Source organism: Carassius gibelio, chromosome A24 (genome assembly GCF_023724105.1).
Source record: "Carassius gibelio isolate Cgi1373 ecotype wild population from Czech Republic chromosome A24, carGib1.2-hapl.c, whole genome shotgun sequence".
Lineage (NCBI taxonomy): Eukaryota > Metazoa > Chordata > Actinopteri > Cypriniformes > Cyprinidae > Carassius > Carassius gibelio.
Genome location: NC_068394.1, coordinates 5,288,322 through 5,311,848, shown reverse-complemented (window position 1 = coordinate 5,311,848; position 23,527 = coordinate 5,288,322). Strand labels below are relative to the sequence as shown.

At 36.5% G+C, this 23,527-nt stretch overlaps 1 protein-coding gene across 4 annotated transcripts; it reads right to left on the bottom strand.

Annotated features, from left to right (window-relative positions):
* Positions 1 to 145: 145 nt before the first annotated feature.
* Positions 146 to 22,751, bottom strand: LOC127946579 (glycogen debranching enzyme). Of its 4 annotated transcripts, none has more exons than XM_052543254.1 (34): positions 22,665 to 22,751; positions 22,103 to 22,253; positions 21,083 to 21,293; positions 20,824 to 20,993; positions 20,052 to 20,255; positions 16,369 to 16,550; positions 16,167 to 16,278; positions 15,952 to 16,078; positions 15,702 to 15,804; positions 15,517 to 15,614; positions 14,865 to 15,004; positions 14,529 to 14,716; positions 14,161 to 14,284; positions 12,676 to 12,839; positions 12,367 to 12,468; positions 9,905 to 10,060; positions 8,969 to 9,119; positions 8,652 to 8,776; positions 8,287 to 8,399; positions 7,329 to 7,463; positions 5,858 to 5,988; positions 5,633 to 5,769; positions 5,330 to 5,463; positions 5,065 to 5,240; positions 4,651 to 4,753; positions 4,353 to 4,578; positions 2,493 to 2,610; positions 2,280 to 2,415; positions 1,993 to 2,105; positions 1,576 to 1,787; positions 1,401 to 1,498; positions 1,116 to 1,203; positions 651 to 784; positions 146 to 524 (listed from the first exon to the last, which is right to left on the bottom strand). In XM_052543254.1, the coding sequence occupies exons 2-34, from the start codon at positions 22,182 to 22,184 to the stop codon at positions 407 to 409; spliced, it is 4,611 nt and encodes a 1,536-aa protein (XP_052399214.1). In that variant the 5' UTR covers positions 22,185 to 22,253; positions 22,665 to 22,751; the 3' UTR covers positions 146 to 406. The 4 variants fall into 4 exon arrangements, with proteins under 4 accessions (XP_052399214.1, XP_052399212.1, XP_052399213.1 ...); XM_052543252.1 differs by having other exon boundaries at positions 20,824 to 20,996; positions 22,665 to 22,703; XM_052543253.1 differs by lacking the exons at positions 14,161 to 14,284; positions 22,665 to 22,751 and adding an exon at positions 13,654 to 13,777 and having other exon boundaries at positions 20,824 to 20,996; positions 22,103 to 22,269.
* Between the last annotated feature and the right edge of the window lie 776 nt (positions 22,752 to 23,527).

The window sequence follows — 23,527 nt, the reverse complement described above, 5'->3', positions numbered from 1 at the left end:
TTTGCAAAATGAAAAGACGTAGATCTAGATCCAGATCTAGACCTGTGTGTCATAGCTGAAAGATTTTGTAATATGAATTTAGAGAATGTAAAAAAGTACAGTACCAGTTCTATTTAAAGGTAAGGAATCAATTCTTTGTCTTGAGGAAGCATGATATGTACTTTAATTATCACAAATGGGCATAAACCTGATCCTTAACAAACAATCCACATCATTACATGACAAAAAACCTCTTTAAAAGTGAGTTGGCACAATCAAAAGATAAAGTGTTTCCATTTTTACCAAACACTAAAACATCTCAGAGAGTATTTGTGTCTGCACAAAGCTGTGAAACAATGTAAAACAATATCCTATGAAGTTCTCAGGAAGGTGGCAGGAAGAATATGAGAGCTTGTCCTTGACATTATCATAAATCATACAGAGCTTCCAGAACAGTGGCGATGGACCAAGCCTGTGTTTCACAACTGAACGGGCAGTACTGTCCATTTTCATTGGTCAGCTCAGGTAAACCCTTCCAAGGTGATCTAGATTAATAGAGAACATATAGATATTAAAAGTTATATATATGCAAATGACTCTGTAGATTCAAATCATTTCACTCTTTTAAAAGAAATGAAACTGTTTTCGTGTTAGACTGAGCTCTGTAATACCTTTCTAAATGAGTATAAAGTCTAGACAGAACATTCTTCATCAGGTAGACACTCTCGTTGTACTTCTCCTGGCCCATTTTCTTAGCAAAATAAAGCTTGGCTCGTAAGAAGTATCCAACTAGCCACAACCATTCCTGTAAATAAATGATGAAATGTGCATAATTAAAAAAAATTAAATCTCTTACATCCAAAACAATTTATACTTTTTGAAAGGATAGTTTACCCAAAAATGAAAATTGTCATTTACTTCCAAATCCGTTCACTTCTGGAATATGCAAAAAAATATAATATGGAAGTCAATGGGGACCAGAAACCATTGGGTTACCCACATTCTTCAAAATATATTCTTTGCATTCAGCAGAAGAAAGAAATTCATACAGGTTTGGAACAACGTGAGGGTGAGTAAATGATGAGAGAATTTTCATTTTTTTGGGCAAACTATCCCTTTAATGTTTGAGAACATACAGGTCCTTGGTGATAGTTGAATCCTTTTGCACAGCTGTAGTTGTCATTATCCAGGGAGTTGTCATAAATGCCACAGTAAACTAGATCACTGTTAAACAAATACAGACACACCAACATCAGAGATTTCTACATACAAATGACTTCACCGTTGCACAAATATTCTTGTTCTAGACTAAAAGCACTCATCGATCCATGTCCAGTCAGTCAGCCAGCCAAAAGAGCACACTTTTAACTCAAGTAGCATCTTAACCAACAGGCAGACAGTAGGTGTTGTTTTCTACTCACTCTGGATCCAGCGTTTTCATTCCCAGAGGACCGAGCAATTTCTTTTCTACAATCTCTAAAGCCTTCCATGCTCTCTGCGCTGTAAACAACTCTGGCGCCTGGTAAAAGAAAGGATTGCATAAAAGATCAGCCAAAAAACCCTCAAAAAGAATCTTTTATAAGCACTTGGACTCACCACCACCATGGCGATGGTGAAGTTAGGCCTGAGCTGGTAGTCACACCAGGGGCTAGAGGCCCCGTAGCTGTCTTTGTAAATGCATTTCTTGTGAACCAGTTCTGGATGTTGCTCATTTGGGTCTGCAGGGTCATCTGACACGTAGAAAAACCTTTCAAAATTCTCCTGGATCCTTTGATTCCACTCTTTATAGGATACCGACTGTTCAGTTCCTGGAGAAAAGACACTGTAATGGTCATGATATCTTTACAATATAAAATGATTAGCATGCTGTCATTAGCATAAAATATTAGCATAAAAATCGTTTGCACCTTTTTTTTGTAATAAAATAAAATGTTAAATTACTGGCACCTTATTTTGTATTAAACAAGCATTGACAGTTTAATTGAGAGTGTGAACGTGTTGAAGAGGATGTACCATCTCTGTGTATTGTGACAGAGGAGTATGGGAAATATCCATTCTCATTCATCGTCATCAGCCAGCGCACCGCTGACTTACAGAGACCCACAATCTCCACCGCAGAGCCATCCCTGCACATAAACACAACACCATCATCCACTTGACGTATGGAGGACTGGTTTATCCTTGCTCAAAGCTATTCCATCTCAGTGTTTCACACTGAAAGCATTCTTTTGTGCTAAATATAGTGGAGCATTATTATATGGGTTTAGAATGACAGGTATGTTAGGAGGTGGTTAAAGTACCTGGGTGTGGCTGGAACACCTCTATTATGAGCTTTGTCGCTCTCTCCCATTTTATCCATCCATGTCCCACAGTTGAAGCGATTTCCACCATAAACAAATCCTGTCTCAGGATTTACTTTGGCCTCCATGTTAAAGCCTATGGTACAGGACAATAGGAAAAGCAAGGTATGGTTCGGATCAGACATGAAAAAACTGTTTTAGAAAATGACTCACCTTCATCTTGCATGTTGTGGTCGATCTGTGGACCTGCATTTCTCTCTCTAAACTCTACTCCCTGCATATGACGCTGCATAGCCTCTTGAATAACCACATATAACGGCTGGTCGTGAACCTAATATAATTCATAACAATAATATCAACAGCCTTTAGTCAAAATTAAACAATGCCAAATCAAAAAAAGAAAAACAATATTTTGTGCATATAAATATATGTATATATATATATATATATATATATATATATATATATATATATATATATATATATTTATTTATTTATTAGGGCTGGTAATCGATTAAAATTTTTAACCTAAGTAATTACATTATGTGGTCAATCAAATGAATCACACATCAAATTTGTAGAAATAATCCCAAAATAATGTATAGTCTTTTTTTTTTTAAAGCATCAAACAGAATTAAAAAGCAGGTTCAGCATGAAATATTTAGTTTGATAAAATTGATTACCGGTACCTATAGCCTACTCTTTTGGACCATGTGAGTAAATAATAAGAGTAAATTTTTGGTTGGTTGAACTATAACTTCAATAATTTATTTTCTTAATTTTAATATTATTACTATGAAAATATGAAATTATTTCTTTAATGAAATTATACTCAATAATAAACCAAAACTGCCAGTAGGTGGTGGTTTATGTCTTAATGATTAAGTCATCAAGTCATTTATTCATTCATTTGATTCGTTCAAATGGCTGATTCATTCAGAAGTGAAGTAAATGGTTATTTATGAATGGTTCATTGAAGCATTAGGCTTGTTCGACTTGAAGTGGATCATCACCATCAGAACGACCGATGTGATACATCAAAGTACTGCAAGAGCTTAGAGAGCAAACGACTCCTTATGCTTTTGAATTGCTCTCGCGGTACTTTGATGTCATACACCGGTCGGTCTGTGCAGCGCCACTTCAAAGCCAGCCAACGCTTATGCCAATGGTTCAACACGCCAAATGGTTCACCAAATTTGTTCAAAACCTGGATTGATAAATGAAATGCCACCGTTGGTTTGCTTGGAGATGAACAGTTCTGCTTTGTCTTTATCTTCTGGTTGTCAAAATTGAGCAAAAACAGACAACATTGTGTCTAATTCACACAATATTAAATTCTTATTGAACTGTTGTATAAGATGAGTATCACATTTGCACTAGTGTGATATTGCACTTAGCCTAATTCTCGTGTGATATTTCTTAACTATCTGTTGTAAATATGAGACAATCTCAATTTAGTCATCAATCGACTGTATGAAATGGCAGATGATCTAGATAGGTCTGGGGCGGGGCAAGTGCATTAAATGCGTTAATAATTTTAACGCATTATTTTTCTCCATAATAAATTAATCTAATTAACGCATTAAATTACCAGCCCTAATATATATATATATATATATACACACATATATATATATATATATATATATATATATATATATATATATATATATATATATGTGTGTGTGTGTGTGTGTGTGTGTGTGTGTGTCTGTCCTTTATAATCTTATTAAATATGTAGAGATTTGCACATTAAGTGTTATATACTCAACATAAATTTGACTACCTTAATTTTTTAAACAATACTTTTGTAAAAACGTTGTTTGTTTATACAAGACATTTATGTAAATTAAAGTTACAAAGCTGTATGAAAGGTGAGTTTTTGTAGAATATACATTTTTTTAAAAATATTCCATTATCAATATTTTTCACAAATGTTGGATGTTAATGGAAGTTTGGTAAATTAAGTAAAAAGTAGGGCAGGACATTACTAAGAAGAACAGGACATTACTAAGAAGGGCAGGACACCACTAAGTATCATAAGCTGTCAGAGATTGTTTCCATTCTTCTTACCACTGTCCCCAGGGGCTGTGCCTCAGAGTCATCAGTGGGATAAATACGTGACACAGGGCACATAAGAACATCTGTACCGTTGGGCACGATATTACAGTAGTCCTGGATACACTGAAGCCACCACCATACTGCATCACGGCAGTTATAACGGGCTGCGACACCCTGACCCAGCAAATTAGGGATCAGACCATGGCGCATTGTGCCAGCAAAGGCCAAGATCATATTTCTGTCAGAAGCAACATCAGATTAGAGGGTGACATCAGAGTCATTGGTATGCATTCTTAAATTAGATGCTCACCTGGCCTCCAGGTACCTCCCTGTTAAAAGCATGAGGCCACGCAGTGCTATGAAAGTGTCTCGCCCCCAACAGCGGAAGATTCCAGTGGAGAAATGTGGCAGACCTGCATAGTTGATAATATTTTATTATAAAACAAGTCCAACATTAAAAGGTATGTGATATGTAGAAGTGTATGGATTGGTACATCAATAATAATTATTTTAATGACACTGCAACTTAAGCATTAGAAAGCATGTCACTATAGTTGTATAAGCATAATTTTATAGGCACAGCAACACTTTTAAACAATATACACCTGGGGCCCTGTCTAGTATCAAACATGTGGTTCTATTTTATTAATTCAAAGCATTAAATAAATATAAACAGTCTTTTCAGTTAAATAATTTACATGCTGGAACTGTGTATGAATCCAACCTGCAGCAAGAGAAACGCAACACTGCTCCTCTTGTTTGGTCAACCTGTTGAGTCGGACCGGGACATCCTCCAGTTCAGGGGAGAGGGGCGGCAGGGCAGGGATGCGACCCACCCCACACATCTGAACTGACCCCAGGGCCAGCTGCTTAACCAGGGTCGATCCATTCTGAACAAAGCTGGAACCCCATTACACACATTTACAATTTACACCCCACATACACAACAAATACTCTTAAATTAAATTACATTTAAACAAAACACTAACCTGGACATTTGGTTGAAAACAGCATCAACAGCTGTGGCATACGCCCCGACAATAATTGCATCAAAATAACATGGCACCAAATAGCGTGGAATATGTTTAAGGTATGTAAAAACAGCACTGAACCACTTTCCAACCTATGAAAAATGTAGAAAATGTATTTAGTATGCCACATCAAAACAGTTTTACATTTTATAATATCATATTATTGCTAAGGTAATCTCAGTGATTAAAAAAGGACCAATTTTATTCTTAATTTATTTTCCCAAACATTTCTAAAAAAAAAAAAAAAATTTCCTTTCGTACCTCCCGCAGAGCTCCACCTTTATTCATCAGGCGAGAGCTCAAGTAATCGATCATCCAATCACCTTGTCTGAGATTATCACAGAATGGATGTCCAAGGTCATTCTTGGGCCGAATTTCAGACAAAACTGACACAAACCCTGTTAGAAATGAAAGAATGAGGTTTACACAGTCACATAACTACAGTGACCTGAAACCAATCCTGTTACATGTGTATTTTTTGGGTACCTTGCAGGCCTCCATACTTCAGTGGCATCCAGGATGGTATATTGTAGCAGCCGCCACCATCTTCCTTCTCCTCCGCATCACAGCAGAATAACAACACGTTCATCTCAGCCAGAGTCAGTTTGGACATTAAACTGACACATAATTTATAACAACAGACCTTAGTAAGAGAACTGAACTGAAAGCCAGTGAACAGATGCATATCATTATGTATCACAATTAACTGTTAAAGGGGGTGAAATGCTCGTTTTCACTCAATATCCTGTTAATCTTGAGTACCTATAGAGTAGTACTGCATCCTTCATAACTCCAAAAAGTCTTTAGTTTTATTATATTCATAAGAGAAAGATAGTCTGTACCAATTTTTCCCGGAAAAACACGACCGGCTGGAGGCGTGACGTGTGGGCGGAGCTAAAGAATCACTAGCGAGTAAGCTTTTGGGTTGAGAGCGTTTGGAAGCTGTGACATTACCGTGAGGACAAAAACAACCAAAACAAACCATGGCTAACAGTCAGATTCAGCGTATATTTATGATCCAGAGGCTGAAATTTAACAAGAGCAGCATCAGCAACGACGTCTCTATGTGGTATGTATTGAAACTCTATATATTTGCTTAGCAAAGTTCCACTTTGTCGTCTTTTTTTTTTTTTTTTTTTTTAAGCTGTACATGTGGAAAGTGCAGTTTGATGACAACATCGCATGTTGTTTACTTGATGTGCTTACGCGCCGATAGCTAAGTTAACAACACAGAGATATTTGAAGCAGTTTTACTCACCGCATGCGGTTCCAACACACGATCGTGACCCTTTTTCGTTGGGACTGCATTATCCTTAAGAAATAAATGATGAGCAAATCCGGCGTCAAACTGGGCCTTGTTTGTAAAACAAGCATCTTCGAAATGCAGGGAACAAACAAATAAACTAAAAATAAACTCCATCCACTGGTCCCTTAATGCTGTTTCTCTTTTGGTAATCTGTGCAGGGTTGTCTTGCCCTGGCAACCAAAAACACACTCCTTTTGTGACATTTCCCGACGCTCTCGCTCTGATCAGTGAAGTCTGTTGTGCTCTCAGTGCTCTGCTCTACGGGAGCGCGCGCTCTTCCGGCAGAAGTGCCCTCAGGACCCATATAAGGAAATTCCACTCCATCTAACGTCACACAGAGCCATACTCGAAAAAAACTTTCCGAAACTTGTGACAAACCGGAAGGAGTATTTTTAGTACAGAAATACTCCTTCAAACGTACAACTTAATTTTTGAAATTTTGTCCATGTTTAGCATGGGAATCCAACTCTTTAACAGTGTAAAAACTCAGTATGCATGAAATAGCATTTCACCCCCCCCCCCTTTAAACAGCACATATTTGGCTTTCTAAACAAATGAGAAGCAAATGAATAACTTTCATTGATATTTCCCATTCTGAACAAATGAATAACTGAATTGTATTTGAAAATGATTAAGGTAAAAATGACTCACAAGTCTAGAGCTATTTTCAGGATGCCAGGGACATTGTTGTCAGTCAGACTGCCAGGTTTATACAGCCGGTTAAACTGTGAGAGTTGACTTCGCAAGTAGCCAACCATTTTCTGAGAGTTTGGATCGAGACTCACCCTGTGAATTAGGTTACATGTTGACATTAATTAATTAGTGTTCATTTAAAGGAACAGTTCACCCAAAAACTCATGTGCTCATGTGGTTTTAAACTAATAAATGCTGTTATTTTTCCATGGAACACACAAAAAACTCTTCCCCAACTTTCAAGCTACAAAAAGACAAAGGCGTACTATAATTGTGCTCACTATGTACAGTACCTGGTACTCTTTTCAGTACCACCTCCAAGTGAGCCGTACCATAACCAAAATGTGACTTTAAACCCTGCTCATCACTAATTTACTGGAAAGAATCATCTCTACATGCATAGTGACTTGCAACATGACACTATAGATTAAATCAGCACAGCTAGAGAAGACTAAACACAACTTGAATGAACATGAATGAATGCAACAGTTTCTAACCAGTGCACCTTCTTTTAAACAACAAAATAATGACCACAATGTTGTGGTCTGATGAGGAAGTACAGATGTTCCTCTTCCTTTCACATCCAAGCCGTACCAGGCAGTGGAAAATCACCATAAAAATGTTTTATGATTAGTGCTCTTGTTGTTTCTGGAGTTTCTTAATAATATGTTTGTGTGTGTTCAATGGAAGAAATTCCAAGAAAGGGCAAGAAAAGTTCCAAAATAGTTTTGGGTGTGTTTCTCAAAAGGATTGATTCATAATTATTTACTTTAAAAAACTATAACCATTTAAAATATATCTTTTTAAACTTTAAGTCATGACTGATTAAAAAACTGACACAAACAGTTACATTGAAACCTATTATATAAGACTGCAATAAACAGGATTAATTACATTTTTGTGTGTGTTTGATTACCTGAATGCAATTACACTACCGGGTCTGAGCTTTTCCAAAAAAATCTTCTCAACAAACTCACTGCGGCCCTCTGTGGTGGCATCTCCCTGTTTTACAATTTCACTGTCCTTTAACTGAAAAAAACACATGTACTCAGGCCTAGATCAGAAAGGACACGCTTTGCACACAAGTGCAGTAGTCAAGAAACTATACACTTACACTAACTCCCAATAAAAAAAAAGTATACAAAAACAAAGAGCATGCCAAGAAAAACCCACAATACCCACACAACAGATTCTCTGTTTGTTAGTCTGTTCTCTGTCAGATGACAGCAATAAGCCCTCCCCCCTTCATGTCCCAGGGCAGCTGCTATAGTGTCACGTTACCTGGATGTGTTCACGGATCTCAACCATGAAATTCGGCATGCCGTTAATAAAACTCTCATCTTTCACGTATGACTCAGCTTTTCTCTCCACTGTATGCGCTTCTAAAATCACCTCCTCGATTTTACCTAAACAATGAGATAGCAGATAAAAAAAAATGCTGGTTTATAAGTACCACTGATTCATGTGAAATCATACTTCAGTGACATCTGAAGTGAAAATGAAATGTCAAACTACATGATGTGCCATGCATAAATTATTTCAATAAAAATAACTGGAAAGCAAAGGGCATTCAGCACTAAAAGCATTTGCATTTGTACCTGGGATGTACATGGGAGCTAGATGCTCTCTGTATTGGTGTGTTTCTGGGTTTTTAAAGGCTGTACGAGACACAGTCACAACAGACTGATGTGTGCTGGGACAATGCCTGGTCATAGCCACTGTGTCTTCATCCAGCTGATCCACATAAACCTGTGACATGCACGATTAGCACATATCTGAATACTGAATACTGAAATTATATCCAGAGGTTTGAAAAAAGGATTTTGTGTGAATGTCTTTGGATTACAGTAGATCGTAAAACTCAGTGATATTTAATTTAATTACGTACACTTTTTAAAATAACTAGATATGCTGTTCAGAATGAACTAAAAAAATCTGAATGCTTTGTTGTAGAAATGCTAAAATAGCTCATAAACGTGACGTTTCTCCCGATAAAAGGTCATTTGTTTGTAGGTGCAAATTCATGTATTCAAATTTATTTCATTTATTCATACATTTTTGGTAAAAAAAAATGTAAACAGAAGGTTTATACACAAAAAGTGTATTATCTTGAAAATAAAAAAGTTACATTTGAAGAGATGAATTAGATAAATAATAAACAGATACTTTTTTTTGAGTGACTCTTAAAAGTTCAACATTTGGGCCACTGTAAGTGCTCTAAAAAAACGCTTTCACATTTCTTATATTAAGAAGACTTTCCATTCTAAGTTCATCTCTCTATAAACAACTTTGATATGAGGGACAAGTTGCAAATATTTCCAACAGAATGTCTCAGATGTTAAGTTTGAACCATTTCTTTAATCTAAATTTAATCCAAGGGAATAAAACTGTCAGGCAAAGTGACTAGTGAGTTTAATCAGAAGTTAATACATAACTTGATTATGAGTATCAAAGTTTCCTTCTGCTGTTAGAGGTTGGGTCTCATAATATATATATATATATTAATATCGGTTATGAGTAAACAGGATCCTGACCTGTGTAAAGCCCTTCTCTGCCAGATCTTGGTGGAGTTTGTTGAGGGCAAGTTTTCCTGCCATTATTCCAGTCCGGAGGTTCACCTCCCCAACAGAAGAGGGCAGTGCATCAGGATTCCACTTAGAGTACAGACGCTCTTCCTTTACTACTGAAATCTGAAGTAAAAGATAGTTAGCTTTTGTAGTCAGTTTATGTTGGTAGACAATGTACCAACACCACTATGTGGGCAAAACGCATTTTTGCATCCACGTTTGCAACCTATTTGCCTTTTTGTGGCAAGGAATTCTAAAATAGAACACCATTGGGGGGGGGGGGGGGGGGGGCTATTCGTACAATGCACTTAAGTGGAACTGACAACCTGCATTTAGGAATGCTGCTTCGTTGGATTGTTTTAAAAGGTTAGTTCAGGCAAAAATGAAAATTAAGCAATAATTTACTCGACCTGAAGTCATCCTAGGTGTGTATGACTTTCTTCTTTCAGAAGAATTCGGTTGGAGTTATTTAAACAATTGTCTTTGATCTTTCAAGACGTTTGATGCAACTTAACAGGTGTTGCACTGCACTGGTCTATGATAAGTTTAATATAAAGCACAACCATTGAAAAAGTGCCTCACACGGCTTCGGGGGGAACAAAGGCCAACTGTAGTGGATCATTGCATTTTTGTAAGAAAAATATCCATATTGAAAACGTAATAATCAGTTTAATCTAGTTTGCACTCACAGTTGTAAATGAAGCAGTTCCGCGGAATGATGTATGAGATCAGATTGGCTTTGGCTGATCTAACCCTTTAAGAAACTTCTTAAGACACATCGCTTTAGCAATGTTTTTAATGTTTTAATATGGAGTGATCAGTCACAAAGCATTTATGGTTCAGATGACTGGCTCAAAATTTCTTTTAGAAACTATAAACCAAAGATGGTAGAATATAGGTTGTGCATTTGAGTGTTGCATTTGAGATGAATGGGAATGCTAACCGATAGCATTTTCTATATTAGAACCCTCTGGGAAACATTTAGATGTGAAAACAAGGGGAAAAAATAATAACAGAAAGGCTTTTGTTTATTTATGAATACTGACCCAGATACAAAGCCTGAGAGTGAGAAGAACAGAAATGAATTGTAGAGGGAGTTTTACAATCAAGGTGCTGATTGTAACAGAACAAAAGATTATTGTTCCATATTGGAACTGACGTAAACCTTTTTTTAATCGTTCATAAAAATCACGGAGGAGAAATCTTAACTTTAGCTGCCATTCAAAAGTTTTGGGTCAGTCAAATTTTCAAAAGTCTTTTATTGTATGCTCATTTAGGCTGCAATTACTTGATCAAAAATAAAACATTAAAAACTGCAATATTGTGAAATATCACTAAGTTTATTTATTTATTTTTTAATACATAATACATAATAAAATTTAATTTATTCCTGTGATGTCAAAGCCGAATATTCAGCAGCATTACTTCTTTAGTCTTTAGTGTCACATGATCCTTCAAAAATAATTCTGCTGATTTAGTGCTCAGGAAACATTACTTGTTATTTTCATTGTGGAAAACAGTTATGCTGCTTAATATTTTTGTGGAAACTGTAATCATTTTTCCAGAATTCTTAGATGAATTGGTTTAAAAGTTTAAAGGGACATAAAGTCTTGATTAACTGAATGCATCTTTGCTGAATAAAAGTATTAATTATTAAAATGACCCCAAACTCTTTTATGGTCGGGTATGATCAAAAAGCAGAAAAGTGATCACTTCGAAGAAAGTCAACAAAAAAGTTTGTGCAACATCCTGTCTATTAAGATGTTTCCATCTGATTATGACTTATAATATACACTGCAATGATTAAATATATTCTTTGTCATCATAAAATTCCTTGAATGTGTTTTGGAATATTGGATATGACATCATGGCGACTTGGAAGCAGGGCTGCATGATTATGAAAAAAAAAAAAAAATCAATTGTCAATTATAACCTTGAAATTTTAATTGTGATTAACTACGATTATCGCAATTTACATTGAATGATGTTTATGCTATTGTTTAAAGCAACTGCATGCCACATTTTTATATGAAATTTAACAAGCTGATTTTTTTTTTTTTGCCTTTAGCCTCCGATATCATTATCTATTGGATTGGTTTCTACTTTAAATAAAAAAGTAAAAATATGCATGCTTATATTAAAATGAAAACAATGGAATAACCCTTAAGATAAAAATGGATAAAAACATTAAGCACGCAGTATAACAATATTTGGAGAACGATTAATTGCATCTTTGAACAATTACGTAATTGTGGCATCTAAAATCGCGATTACAAATTTGATTAATTGTGCTGCACTAATTGGAAGCCTTGCAACCAGAGTTGTCTTAGAAGGCACCTTTGCACTAATATGACATACGTTTAATCACTGACTGATTGGTAGCAAGGCCTTAGGTTTTCAGACAGCAAAATAACTGCAGAGATTTTTACCTGGTGAGGTACGAGCTCATCATATCCTCTAGTGCTGCCTGAGGCACAGCAAGCCATAGAGACGATAGCAGAACTTGGTAAAGCATCATACACTGAACGAACCTACAAAAAAAACAGATTTTAATAAAAAAAAAAAAAAAAATATATATATATATATATATATATATATATATATATATATATATATATTACATAGAATAGAATACACATTAAAACAAGTAATAAAATGCCTCAACATATAAAGCACAAAATAAAAACAGTTTACAGGATAAGTTTGAAATACTTTGTATTTCTGTTACTTTCACTGACCTGAATGGGGCATTCGTTGTCATGGGTAACATCCAAAAATACGGCATGAGCAACTGACGGCATTAAAGGCCTGAGGTTCGGCTGTACGAATGAACCTACAGGTTCCCCTCCAAAACGATAAACGAGCCGACCTTCCTCATGGCTGTCCCCGGCACTCATGGCCTCTGATGATGACAGAACAGATCTTCTCAGGAAATTAGATCTTACACAAAATGGCCAAATTTTACATGACAGAGTTGATGTTGCAGTATGGGATATTTTTAATTATGTGAACTTTTCATACTCTCACTAGTATATTTAATTTGTCTAACTGTGTGTGTGTGCACATTGCAACCACAGCCCCATTGCTAGTTGTTCAAATAATATTTTCACACTTTCTGAATTATTTGACAAAATTACATTTTTTTTTCAAAATGATGCACAATAAAAATGCACACTATTTTTTTTTTTTTTTTACTTGATTAATAGCAAGTGTTGGTTGTGATGTAAATGACACCACAACTGAAGGACACTTACATTTGTATAAAAACTAATATAAAATATTGTTTTATTTATATTTTGCTGAGATTATCATAGTTTTCAAAATGTCTGTTTTAATGATTCATGCGCATTGTATTGGTCAAGGGTAGAACAGCAAAATCTAAACATAATAGGTAAAAACAAAACAAATCAGAAAAATAATGATTGAAAATAAATCTGTTAGTTAAGAAAAAATCAACCCGAGCGACGAAAGAATAAGTAATTGAAAAATCCACCCAAATCTAACATCTCAAATTGAAGAATATTCTGTGTGAAAGACAACTAAAATTCTATCAAATAGCATCTGCTGAGTTTTTAGCTCATTTTAAACAACAATTCAAAACAATTTATCATAAGTCATAATAAACAGCATGCAGTACTGTATATGAACATCACACAACATGCTCCTTATTTCTGTGTGTCACTGCAAATGCATTTCCCAATCTCTTTGCGTCTTACCTCGGATAAGAGAGGTAATGCCAAGCTTAGTCATAAAGATATTGTCCAGCTCCTCGCTGCCAGTGAAGAGCTCAGCCACCACATACAGATCAGGCCTGTGTTGACGTGCAACAGCCAACATATACTGCAGACCACACAGCAGCAGGGTTAGACAGATAGAATGATAGACAGGATGACAGAACGATAGATAGATCGATAGAATGAAAGCAAATTAAGCAAGACAGACAGATGATGGTGTGAAGCGTACGACAAAGAATAGGAACATGCTCAGATTACATAATCAGCCATTATTGCATTAGGACATTAAGCAGGTTTGTTAGTAATGAAATGTGTCATTAATGTGCACATTAAATGCATGAGGTCAAAGTAGATGATGAAGAGAAAGAGTTAATGTTGCCATAAAAGGTATGATTTTTTTTGAGAAAACAAAGGCGGGAAAGAAAAAAAAAACACAAAAAGCAAATTTAGTGTCAAGGGCAAATATGTGTCTCTTGCAGTCTGCAGTACCTCTGACGAGACTGGTTATTCCCAGCCGATTAACAAACAAATTGTCAAGCTGTTCACTTCCTGTAAAGAGTTCGGCTATCACATAAAGATTGGGCCTGACCACTCTGGCTGCAGCTAACATGGCCTATAGACACAACATACAAGTTGTCACTTCCAACAGTACATGTCAAATACCTGCAGTACAACCTCAGAAGGAATGAAACCACCCACTTTTCACATTAAAAGTCACTTTATAAATTGACTATGACATTGCTGAACATTCTGAGTTTCAGAACATTCTCAGTCTGCCTGTCGCATATGTCATTTGTAAAAATATATCATGAAATATGCATGCAGATCAAAAATAAAGTAGAAATCAGAGCATGTACCTCAGCTACATGAAGGGGTGTAGAGTGGCAGTTATCCAGACGCACACCGGAGAAATGTTTGGCTGTGATCTCTGTGTACTTCTTCATATGAGCCCATAAGTACGGACAGTCCTCTGGTTTGTCGCCATAGCGAAGTTTCACACTGTCACCCCAGCAAACAAGCTCTCTTCTGAGGTAAACATTACATCCTAACAGACAGATAAATCGATTACATCAGAAACACGTTTTTGCAGTTTCTAGACCAGCACCAAAACAGCATCAAAAAGTCTGCACGAGCATGCTGGTATTTTCATTACTGTTCAGCAGAAACCAAAATAGACATTTGTTTTGACTCACCTGGCTCTGCAAAGTTTCTAAGTGGGTCATCTCCCATGACCCATCCATTATGGGCGAGCAGATGACAAGCATCATTTGGATTCTGCATCAGCTGGTTTTCCTGCTCCATGGTCATGTCCTCAAATGGGAAGGCAAAATATCTGAATCATCAAAACAAGGCTGAACTGTAATTCTGCCATTCCGATCAGCTACCAGGCGGTTACAATGACCACTTCAGAGGAAAATTGTGATTTATCATTTAGATGTATTAATTTAGATTTATTTGTGGAATAAAAAAGGTTATGTTTGAGGTACTTTAGGGAATATTTCACTCAAAAATCATCCAAGATGTAGATGTTTCTTCATCAGAACAGATCTGGAGAAATGTAGCATTAAATCACTTGCTCACAAATTGATCCTCTGCATCAGAATGAGGATTCAATGGTAGACAAATTATATAATAAGATCTGTTCTTTAAAATAAATAAACTCATCTAAATCTTGGATGGCCTGTCAGCTGATTTCATATTTAATTTTTTACATGATGTAAATACAAAACAAGCTGTAGCTAGCTGCTTTAAGATCTCTTCCTGTCTAACTGGGCAGTTCTTTGCCAGAAATCAGCCCAAACTTTATAATGCCTGTGTAACTCCGCAAGACTACATAATTTTTACCTAGTCACCAAAGGGTTTGTCTTGGTGACAGGTCCAAGCTGAGGGCCGTTGGCGACGAGTCTTTCATAACAAACCGTTCCCACTATGCAGTTTATAGCCTTCAAGGAAGAAAGATATAAAGTAATCAGACTGACATCACAGCTAAATAGACAGATCATCTGTGAATCTTGCACATAGAAACCAACCTTCTCGTGATGGCTATGCATTTCCTTATAGCATTCCACATTTAGTTCTTCTAGACTCATCTTAAACCAGTCACAGCACTCTTGGATGGATTTGGGACCGTTACTGTTGTTTTGATAAACACACGTAAAATAAAATGTTTTGGTTTACAAAGAGCATTACAGACATAATTATAAGAAAAATTAAATTTAGATGACATGCTCACAAAAAACATTAATCATAAAACAGAAGTTAAACAGGAAGTGAACTCACGTGTGTCTACCAAACATCTCCAGGGCCAGCTGCATGTCTACAGCGTTGCTGAAGCGTCTGTACTGTGAATTCTGGGTGACTTTCAGTTTGGGCTTTCCCTCCAGCTCAGGCCCCGCAGGTCTGTTACCTACAGATGGCAAATACACCCAACTTAGCTCAGACCCTACAAAAGTGATGAGCATCCAAAAAAATTCTAGCAGACTTGAAACACTCACCAGCCTGAAGAACCTTCCTAAACTGCTCTACGGCTTTCTCAACATTCACCTGTAAAAACTCCCATAGTTTCAGTTGGGAGAAAACTTCTGTCCATAGAAGCCCTTGAAGGATCTGAAACATCAAGCCAATTTATTGGTCACCACAAACTTTAAAGTATCTTTGGAATGTAAAAAAAAAACCTGTGACACCCTCAAGACTTACAGTTATGTGTTTGTCATTTTCAATAAGAGGTGGAAGGCCGCTGTCGCTGTATTTTCCATCTGCTACGGCACAGCCGAAATGCCACAGGGCTCTGTCCAGCAGCCAGGCTGGCTTCAGATAAGGAGAGTTTACCAGGTTATAGCCACACTCTGGATGGAGTCGGATCCACTTACTGTTGGCAGCTAACCAAGGGAACATAGATATTATTACATCATCGTCATCATTCAAGACCATTTATCCATTTTATTTCAGCCAAAAGGAGTACTTTGTTTTCGAAACCCAAACATATGGAAGTACAACCTGTTAGGTATACCTGTTAGTATGGGATTATATTACATAGACTAGATCAACAGTGTGCACATATTAAGGAAATTAAAAGGTGAAATGACAACATAGTTAACTGGCTGGAAATTAATTGTATGCAAGTGTCTGATAAGGTCTGGTACGTTTGTACATAATAAAACAGTAAAATCAATTTCTAAATGGCTCATTAAGTGTGATAAACTTCAGTATTTTGTTTAAAGAACTGGTCTGATTCCACATTAACAGAATCAAGGCCGTTCTGTTCCACAAACGATGAAGGCTGTATTTAAAAGATTAAAGAGCAGAAAACACTTCCTGTGATAAAACCATAGACTGTATAAAAACATGGACGTAGTGTCCGTGACATCACTCGTAGGTTTCTGAAGAGCCATTTTAAAGCATAAAATGGGCGGAGCCAGCTGTTGCCATCTTGGCAGCGCGTCACTCCTGGATTATCGAAAATGGGCAAAGAAGCAGGAGCTGGTTGCTGAAATCCCGTCCACCTAGCTTAACAATGGTCACAGCAGCAGCAATCTATTAACCTGTCACTCAAATGTCCACGCCCTTACTTATACAGAACTTTATAGATTGATGTAATTTAAACAAATGAGTTTAAAAATATATATTTCCTTTTTGTATCCCTCCATGTGGCTGTTTTCGTACCAAAACAACTTTTTGTACCAGGCTGTAAACATTTTTCTCTGCTGTAAAGCTGGGCATTTTACCATGGGGAGTCTATGGGACTGACTACCTTTTGGAGCCAGCATCTAGCGGCCATTCGATGAATTGCAATTTTAGTCACTTCTGTGTTTGTTATAAAAAAAAATATGCATTTTGTTTTGGGATAACATTATTAAAAAAAGTAACTGATGCATGGTATTATATTGGCATAAACCATACGTAAATAGCCTTCCCTTTTCAGTTCACTTCAGTATGTTCCTTTAAAGTTTCATTAGGCTATTTAAGAGGGGAAAGTGCAATAATTTATATATCGTTTACTGAATGGGCTCTGTTGTGTGAATAATAATAAAAACAAAAAGAAAACTGACCACCAAACATCTAGAAACAAAAAATGTCTCCTATTTACACATATTTATATTTTGGGGGATATTGCCCTTTTTTCTGTTACTAAACATATATATCTGAACAATCTAATTATGAAAAAACATGTCAGACAGGAATATTGCTGAATTTGATATGAATAAGCCTGCAATGATGCCAGTAGGAAGCCATCGTGCTGTGGGACTTTAGCATGTTTAGCATGAGACTCAAATTGTAATTTTTTTTTTCCTGCCAAAATGGTTGCTATAACGCATTTCAGATTGTAAGCTGCAGGCTTATTTAATATTAACTCATATTTTTTAATGGCTGGTATCATTTAATTGCTTTACACAACTGTTGCAATTTCATTTCTGACTGTGAATCTCAGTGGGTTAAATAAGGTCATCTGTAAATGCCAATGTCTCATGGTTACAGCACATGGCCGCGGGAAGTGGGGGTGCTGGGGGTGCTGCAGCACCCCCTAGTGAAGAGAGGGAGATAAAAAAAAAATGTAGGCCTATTAAAATATTTTGCACAATTTATAAATTCCTTATGAATATTTTAGAAAATGATTTTGAAACACGTAGGCTATTACGTATATTTTGGATTTTAATTTAAGATTTTGAGGCCTAATCAACACAGGTTCGGAAGTTACGTTGTCAACGTCAGGCAGGCAGGCAGGTTTGGTCGCGAGTAACGAGGTTTCCCACTCGTTCCATGTAGAATACATCCATCTTTATATAATACAGCGCACCTCTACATTTGGACACCTGTAACCAGGGCACCCCGCCTGCATGTAGCTCAGGTAAGAGTATGGTGCTGCCGCGCTTGTGACATTTATTTTTGTGGGATCAGCTTTGACTAGCTAAGCAATTGTAAGTAGTACACTATAGTATTTTTGTAAGGTGGTGGGGATGGAGATGGAGAGTATTATTTCGTTCGTGTGTTATTTGCGTAATGGTTGAGGAGAACTGTTAAATAACGTTTAAATAGTCAGAGATTATTTCATTGTGGTTTGTGTAAAAAGGTTGGAGATGGAGACAGAAAGCTTTATACTGTGCATGTGTTCTTTGCGTAATGGATGTGGAGAACTGTTCAATAAACAAATTGTTTAAATAGTCAGTGATTATTTCCTTGTGGTGTGCATAAAAAAGATTTTGGAGTTAATAGAGTTGCGTGTGACAAACGTGACATAAACGTGCAGTGACTCAAGCCAGCTGACCAAATCGATTGCATTGTTTTAGTGTTATTGTGGAGTTTGATTAATATTATATTTTGTTGTAATATTATTTGTTGTATCTAAATATGTTGCATGTATGTATAGGCTATCTGAAATTGTAATGAAAGTAATTATTTCGTTTTCTTTCGATTATTAAACTATTATTTCTGAGAACTGATGTCTGTACGTTTCAGACCCTGGCTGGCTGTGCACTGAAGTGTATATGACAATAAAGTAGTAAATCTCAATGTATTTATATTTAAAATGTATTTTAAATAGGCCTATAGGCTCATAGGTTTTTTGTCAAAAAAAAAAATAATAATTCACAGCACCCCCTGTTCAAAATTACTTCCCGCGGCCCTGTTACAGCATGCTGAAATCTTACCTCACCATATACAGTGAACATACCAAAAGCAAAAGTAAAATAAATCCTAAAATGCAAACATTTTGGGGCCCCGTTGAACAACTTCTTAACCCTGCTGAATCACTTTTACATACTAACCAAAATTGAGAAAACAAAGGTTTTCAGTTTGACATTCTATTAACCTTTACAGTGTTCATAAGGGTCAGATTTGTACCCATGGCATACATGCAGCAGATGGCAACATGAAACATTAGAATGGCACAAAAAACAAGTCAGCCAAGGTTAATCTTCCTGCAGAGCAACTGAAAGGTCAAAAATCTCAACCATTGAGCCACAGATGTGACCAGCTTCCATCTGCACTCTGATAGCTGCAATTTATATATAAATAGCCTAACCCTTTCTTTCTTGGTCTGCTGTGTCATCTTCAGAGGTGACATTGCCATTCCAATACGATTAATAGCTGAACCCAGAAACTTCCAGACACTAGAAACACAATGCAGTGTTAAAAGTTTCTGCTAGTGTTTCCCAAACCTGTCCTTGAGGATCCCCTGTCCTGCATATTATGTATGTCTTTCCTAATCAGACACACTCAATTTAGTTCTTGCAGTCTTTATTAAAGAGCTGATGAGTGCCAGTCAGGTGTGTTAGATAAGGGAGACATACAAAAGGTGCAGGGCAGGGGGTCCTCCAGGACAGGGTTGGGAAGCACTGTGCTAGTGCTATTCACTAAATGCTAAAGATGCAGCAGAAACATACCTGTGTGGTTGTACACCACATCTGTGATGCAAAGCATGCTCCACTCTTTCTTAAGTTTCTCCATCAGGTTGCCCACATCCATCCAAGTGTAGTTCTTGCCAGGAGTGGAGAAATCAGGGTTCAGCTCCAGCTGATCAGCTATGGAGTAGCATGATCGTGATGCACCTAGTTTCTGCAGAGGCGTGAAGTGGATCATATTGTAACCTGAACATTAAAAAAAAAAGTCATTTATTTTAGATGAATGGAGCTTTTTGTACCTTACATGGTAACATTTGTCCAAAAATAGCTTGTTGGATAGTTGGTGTTTCGCCATCTGGTGTTTCAACAACTTTCACCAACAGGCTTCATGATTCATTCATCCATATAGCACAAATAGTGCAGGACGAGTTACATACCAACTTTTAATACTTCGAGTTAGTAATTTGTTCAAGTACTATGGGCAATAGTAAAAGTTTGTCTTAGTCAACACCACTAATGATAAATAAAATGTGTTTGCAGCTGTAAGGTGAAATTAATATTCATTTCACTTTCAATCTTAATTAAATGAAAAGATGCTTGTTCGGACTGCTGAAAAACATTGCTAATACTTGTATTTACGTGACTATGAAAAGCAGCAATAACCCAGAGACAAGTTTTATGTGAAATGTTTTTTTTTTCTATGCATTGAACTCTATTACCCGCATAGTCACAGACAATAGAGAGTAAATACCCAATTTTATAAACATTAGTATATGTTTGTCATATATGAGTTTCAACAGATAGTGATTCATACCAGTTTCCTTAGCCACTCTGAGTCTGTCCAGCCATTCATCAAGAGGGCCCAAACACTTAGCAAGGTAAGTCTGAACTGTAATACAATCGAGAGGCAGGATTTTCCTCTCATGGCCAATACGCAACACTGGATCCACAATAATGTAGCCACCTCCGGTTCTTTCATCATTCCTGCTTACAGAATAGGGAAGCACTATTCTTCTCTAAAGGCAACTAGAAACTAATTCCAAGAAGTAAATGCATTAATACAACTCACTCACCCACACCCAAAGTAATACTGATAAGAGCCTGCTATCTCCAGGTCCAGTTTGCAGTATTTGTCTGAATCATCCTCTCTGCCGCTGGGGTTCACCCACTCCAGCTGACGGAAGCTGGAGCTGACGAACCTCTTGCCCGGTGCTGGGTAGTTGGTGTGGACATGCACACTCTTACCCTGCAGGGTCGGGCCCAGGCGGAACTGAAGCTCAAAGCCTGAGTAAATTTTATGCGAGCCACATGAGAAAACTCCAGGAAGCATTGCACAACCAATAACCCTGTAAAACTGAAACTTTCACTTAAATACTGCATTTATAAGTTACATGCATCATAAATTATTGTGTTCAATAATGTATGTTGTAGTCCTTTTTTTTTTATAAAAAGGTTTTAAAATGTTCTTTTCATGTACTGTGTAATTTAGGTTTTAGAATAAATAATATAAAACATGAAAATCTAAAATTTTCTTTTTTATATTTTAATTAAATATTATATTTATTTCTTTTTTAAAGACACTGGTTATAAAAACCATATGGTTTTTTTAAGCATATATTGTTTTGGGGTAAAATTTGAAAAACAAAAGTGTTAATGGTTAAAAGAGTTTAAGGTAAGCAGTATGCTGGTACTGTATTCTATTCCATGTGGAGCAACAAACTGACCTTTGTAAACTATATTTACATTATCTGCAAGACCTAAGCACCACAGAAAATGGCATAGAACACCAGCACATTCCTCTGCTATATATAGCAGACAGCTTTTTGAATGTGATATTTGGTGCTCAAGCACCATGAGTAACACATAAATCTATCCAAAGCTTTTTCAGGGGTCCAAATAGTTGAGTTGCAGAAGGTAATAAAGTAAGATAAATAAGTGGGGAATAATAAATTACCCATTAACACCAGCATTAAAAATGATGCAATAAATATATCAAAGAATAAAATAAACATCATGATGGCATGGATAATGATCACAGGGCATTTGCAATGGACAAATTATTATAAAAAAGGAATTGTAACAATAAGACATACCTTGCTCCAGGCGAAATAGAGTGCGCTCCAGTCTCTCCATGTCATTCAGGAGAAGCACCCGGGTCTGTTTGCCACGGAACATGTTGGCGGGGTTTTTTTAGATGGCCTTTAAACACAGGAGAGGTTACCTCTGGATCCCCAAGAGCACAGGCTGCCATATGACAACAACGAACAACATGTGAACAATCTGCTGCAATTGATACAGGCTAGTGGGGGATTTGCACGTTTCACAGTTTCACAACAACGTTTGCATCAAAATCTGACCTACTGATCTAACATGACATAGATAGATAGATAGATAGATAGATAGATAGATAGATAGATAGATAGATAGATAGATAGATAGATAGATAGATAGATAGATTTAATTAAATTTAATTAAAATCCTTAAAGCCTTTAAAAACAGCAACAACAACAACAACAAAAGACTTATCTTGACACAGGAAGCCTCTTATTGGGATTTTTTTTCCAGTGATAGTACATGACAAGCACTTCATGCATTAGTCTGTAATGTTAAGACAAGGTGCCATAATTTAAAATTAGCTATTGAAAGTTTAATTACCAGCAACATCCGACTGACTCCTCACTGGAGTGTCACACGATGTTGGCCACAGAACAGACCTTATGCGTCTGATAAGGTTATGCATCTGAGGTGACATGACCTTTCAGTGACCCTAAATATAGCCAGCACCTTTGGAGTAACATCTCACTGGTTACATCAGGCTAAGCCTGTGAGGAACATGCGTTGGCCATGCAGCACTTGTGTTATGTAATATATTATTTGTATTGTGATCAATATTTTATATCGAATTACTCATTATCATTTAATATTATTACTAGTGTATTTCAGCAAGTAACACAAACAGAAGCTAACAACAGCCTAAATACCAACACCTATCACGGCCATGCTGAATATTGCTCGTGTGATACTGTTTACATTTTTTTTTTTGTATTATTATTACGATTACTTCGCTTGCGTTCAAGAGAGAGAAAGAAAAAAACTGCGGTCAGGGGTTGCCAGGTTTTCATAACAAAAAAATACCCCCCAATTGCTCTGGTAAAATTCGCATACCATGGTAGTAAATTGCTTGTTATTGGGGTCATTCCAACCCGCAAACATGAAAAACAACCCGCAGCAACGGCTGTGAAATTAACCAATATTTCTGAGGCCTTCAAACAAAACGCTACTCTGTCGCGACGATCGGACGCCTCAAAGCCAAACAAAGGTGAGGGATGGAGCTAAGTAACGTTACACTTACAAAAAATGTTACAAATAAATAAAAAAATATTATTTGTTACAAATAACATTTAATAAAAAAAAAAAATTGACAATAAACAAAAACAATTTTGATGACAGGACTATTTAATAATAATATTTACTTTAAACTTTTACTTCCTGTCCTGTTGTTGAACTAGGCGCGGGTA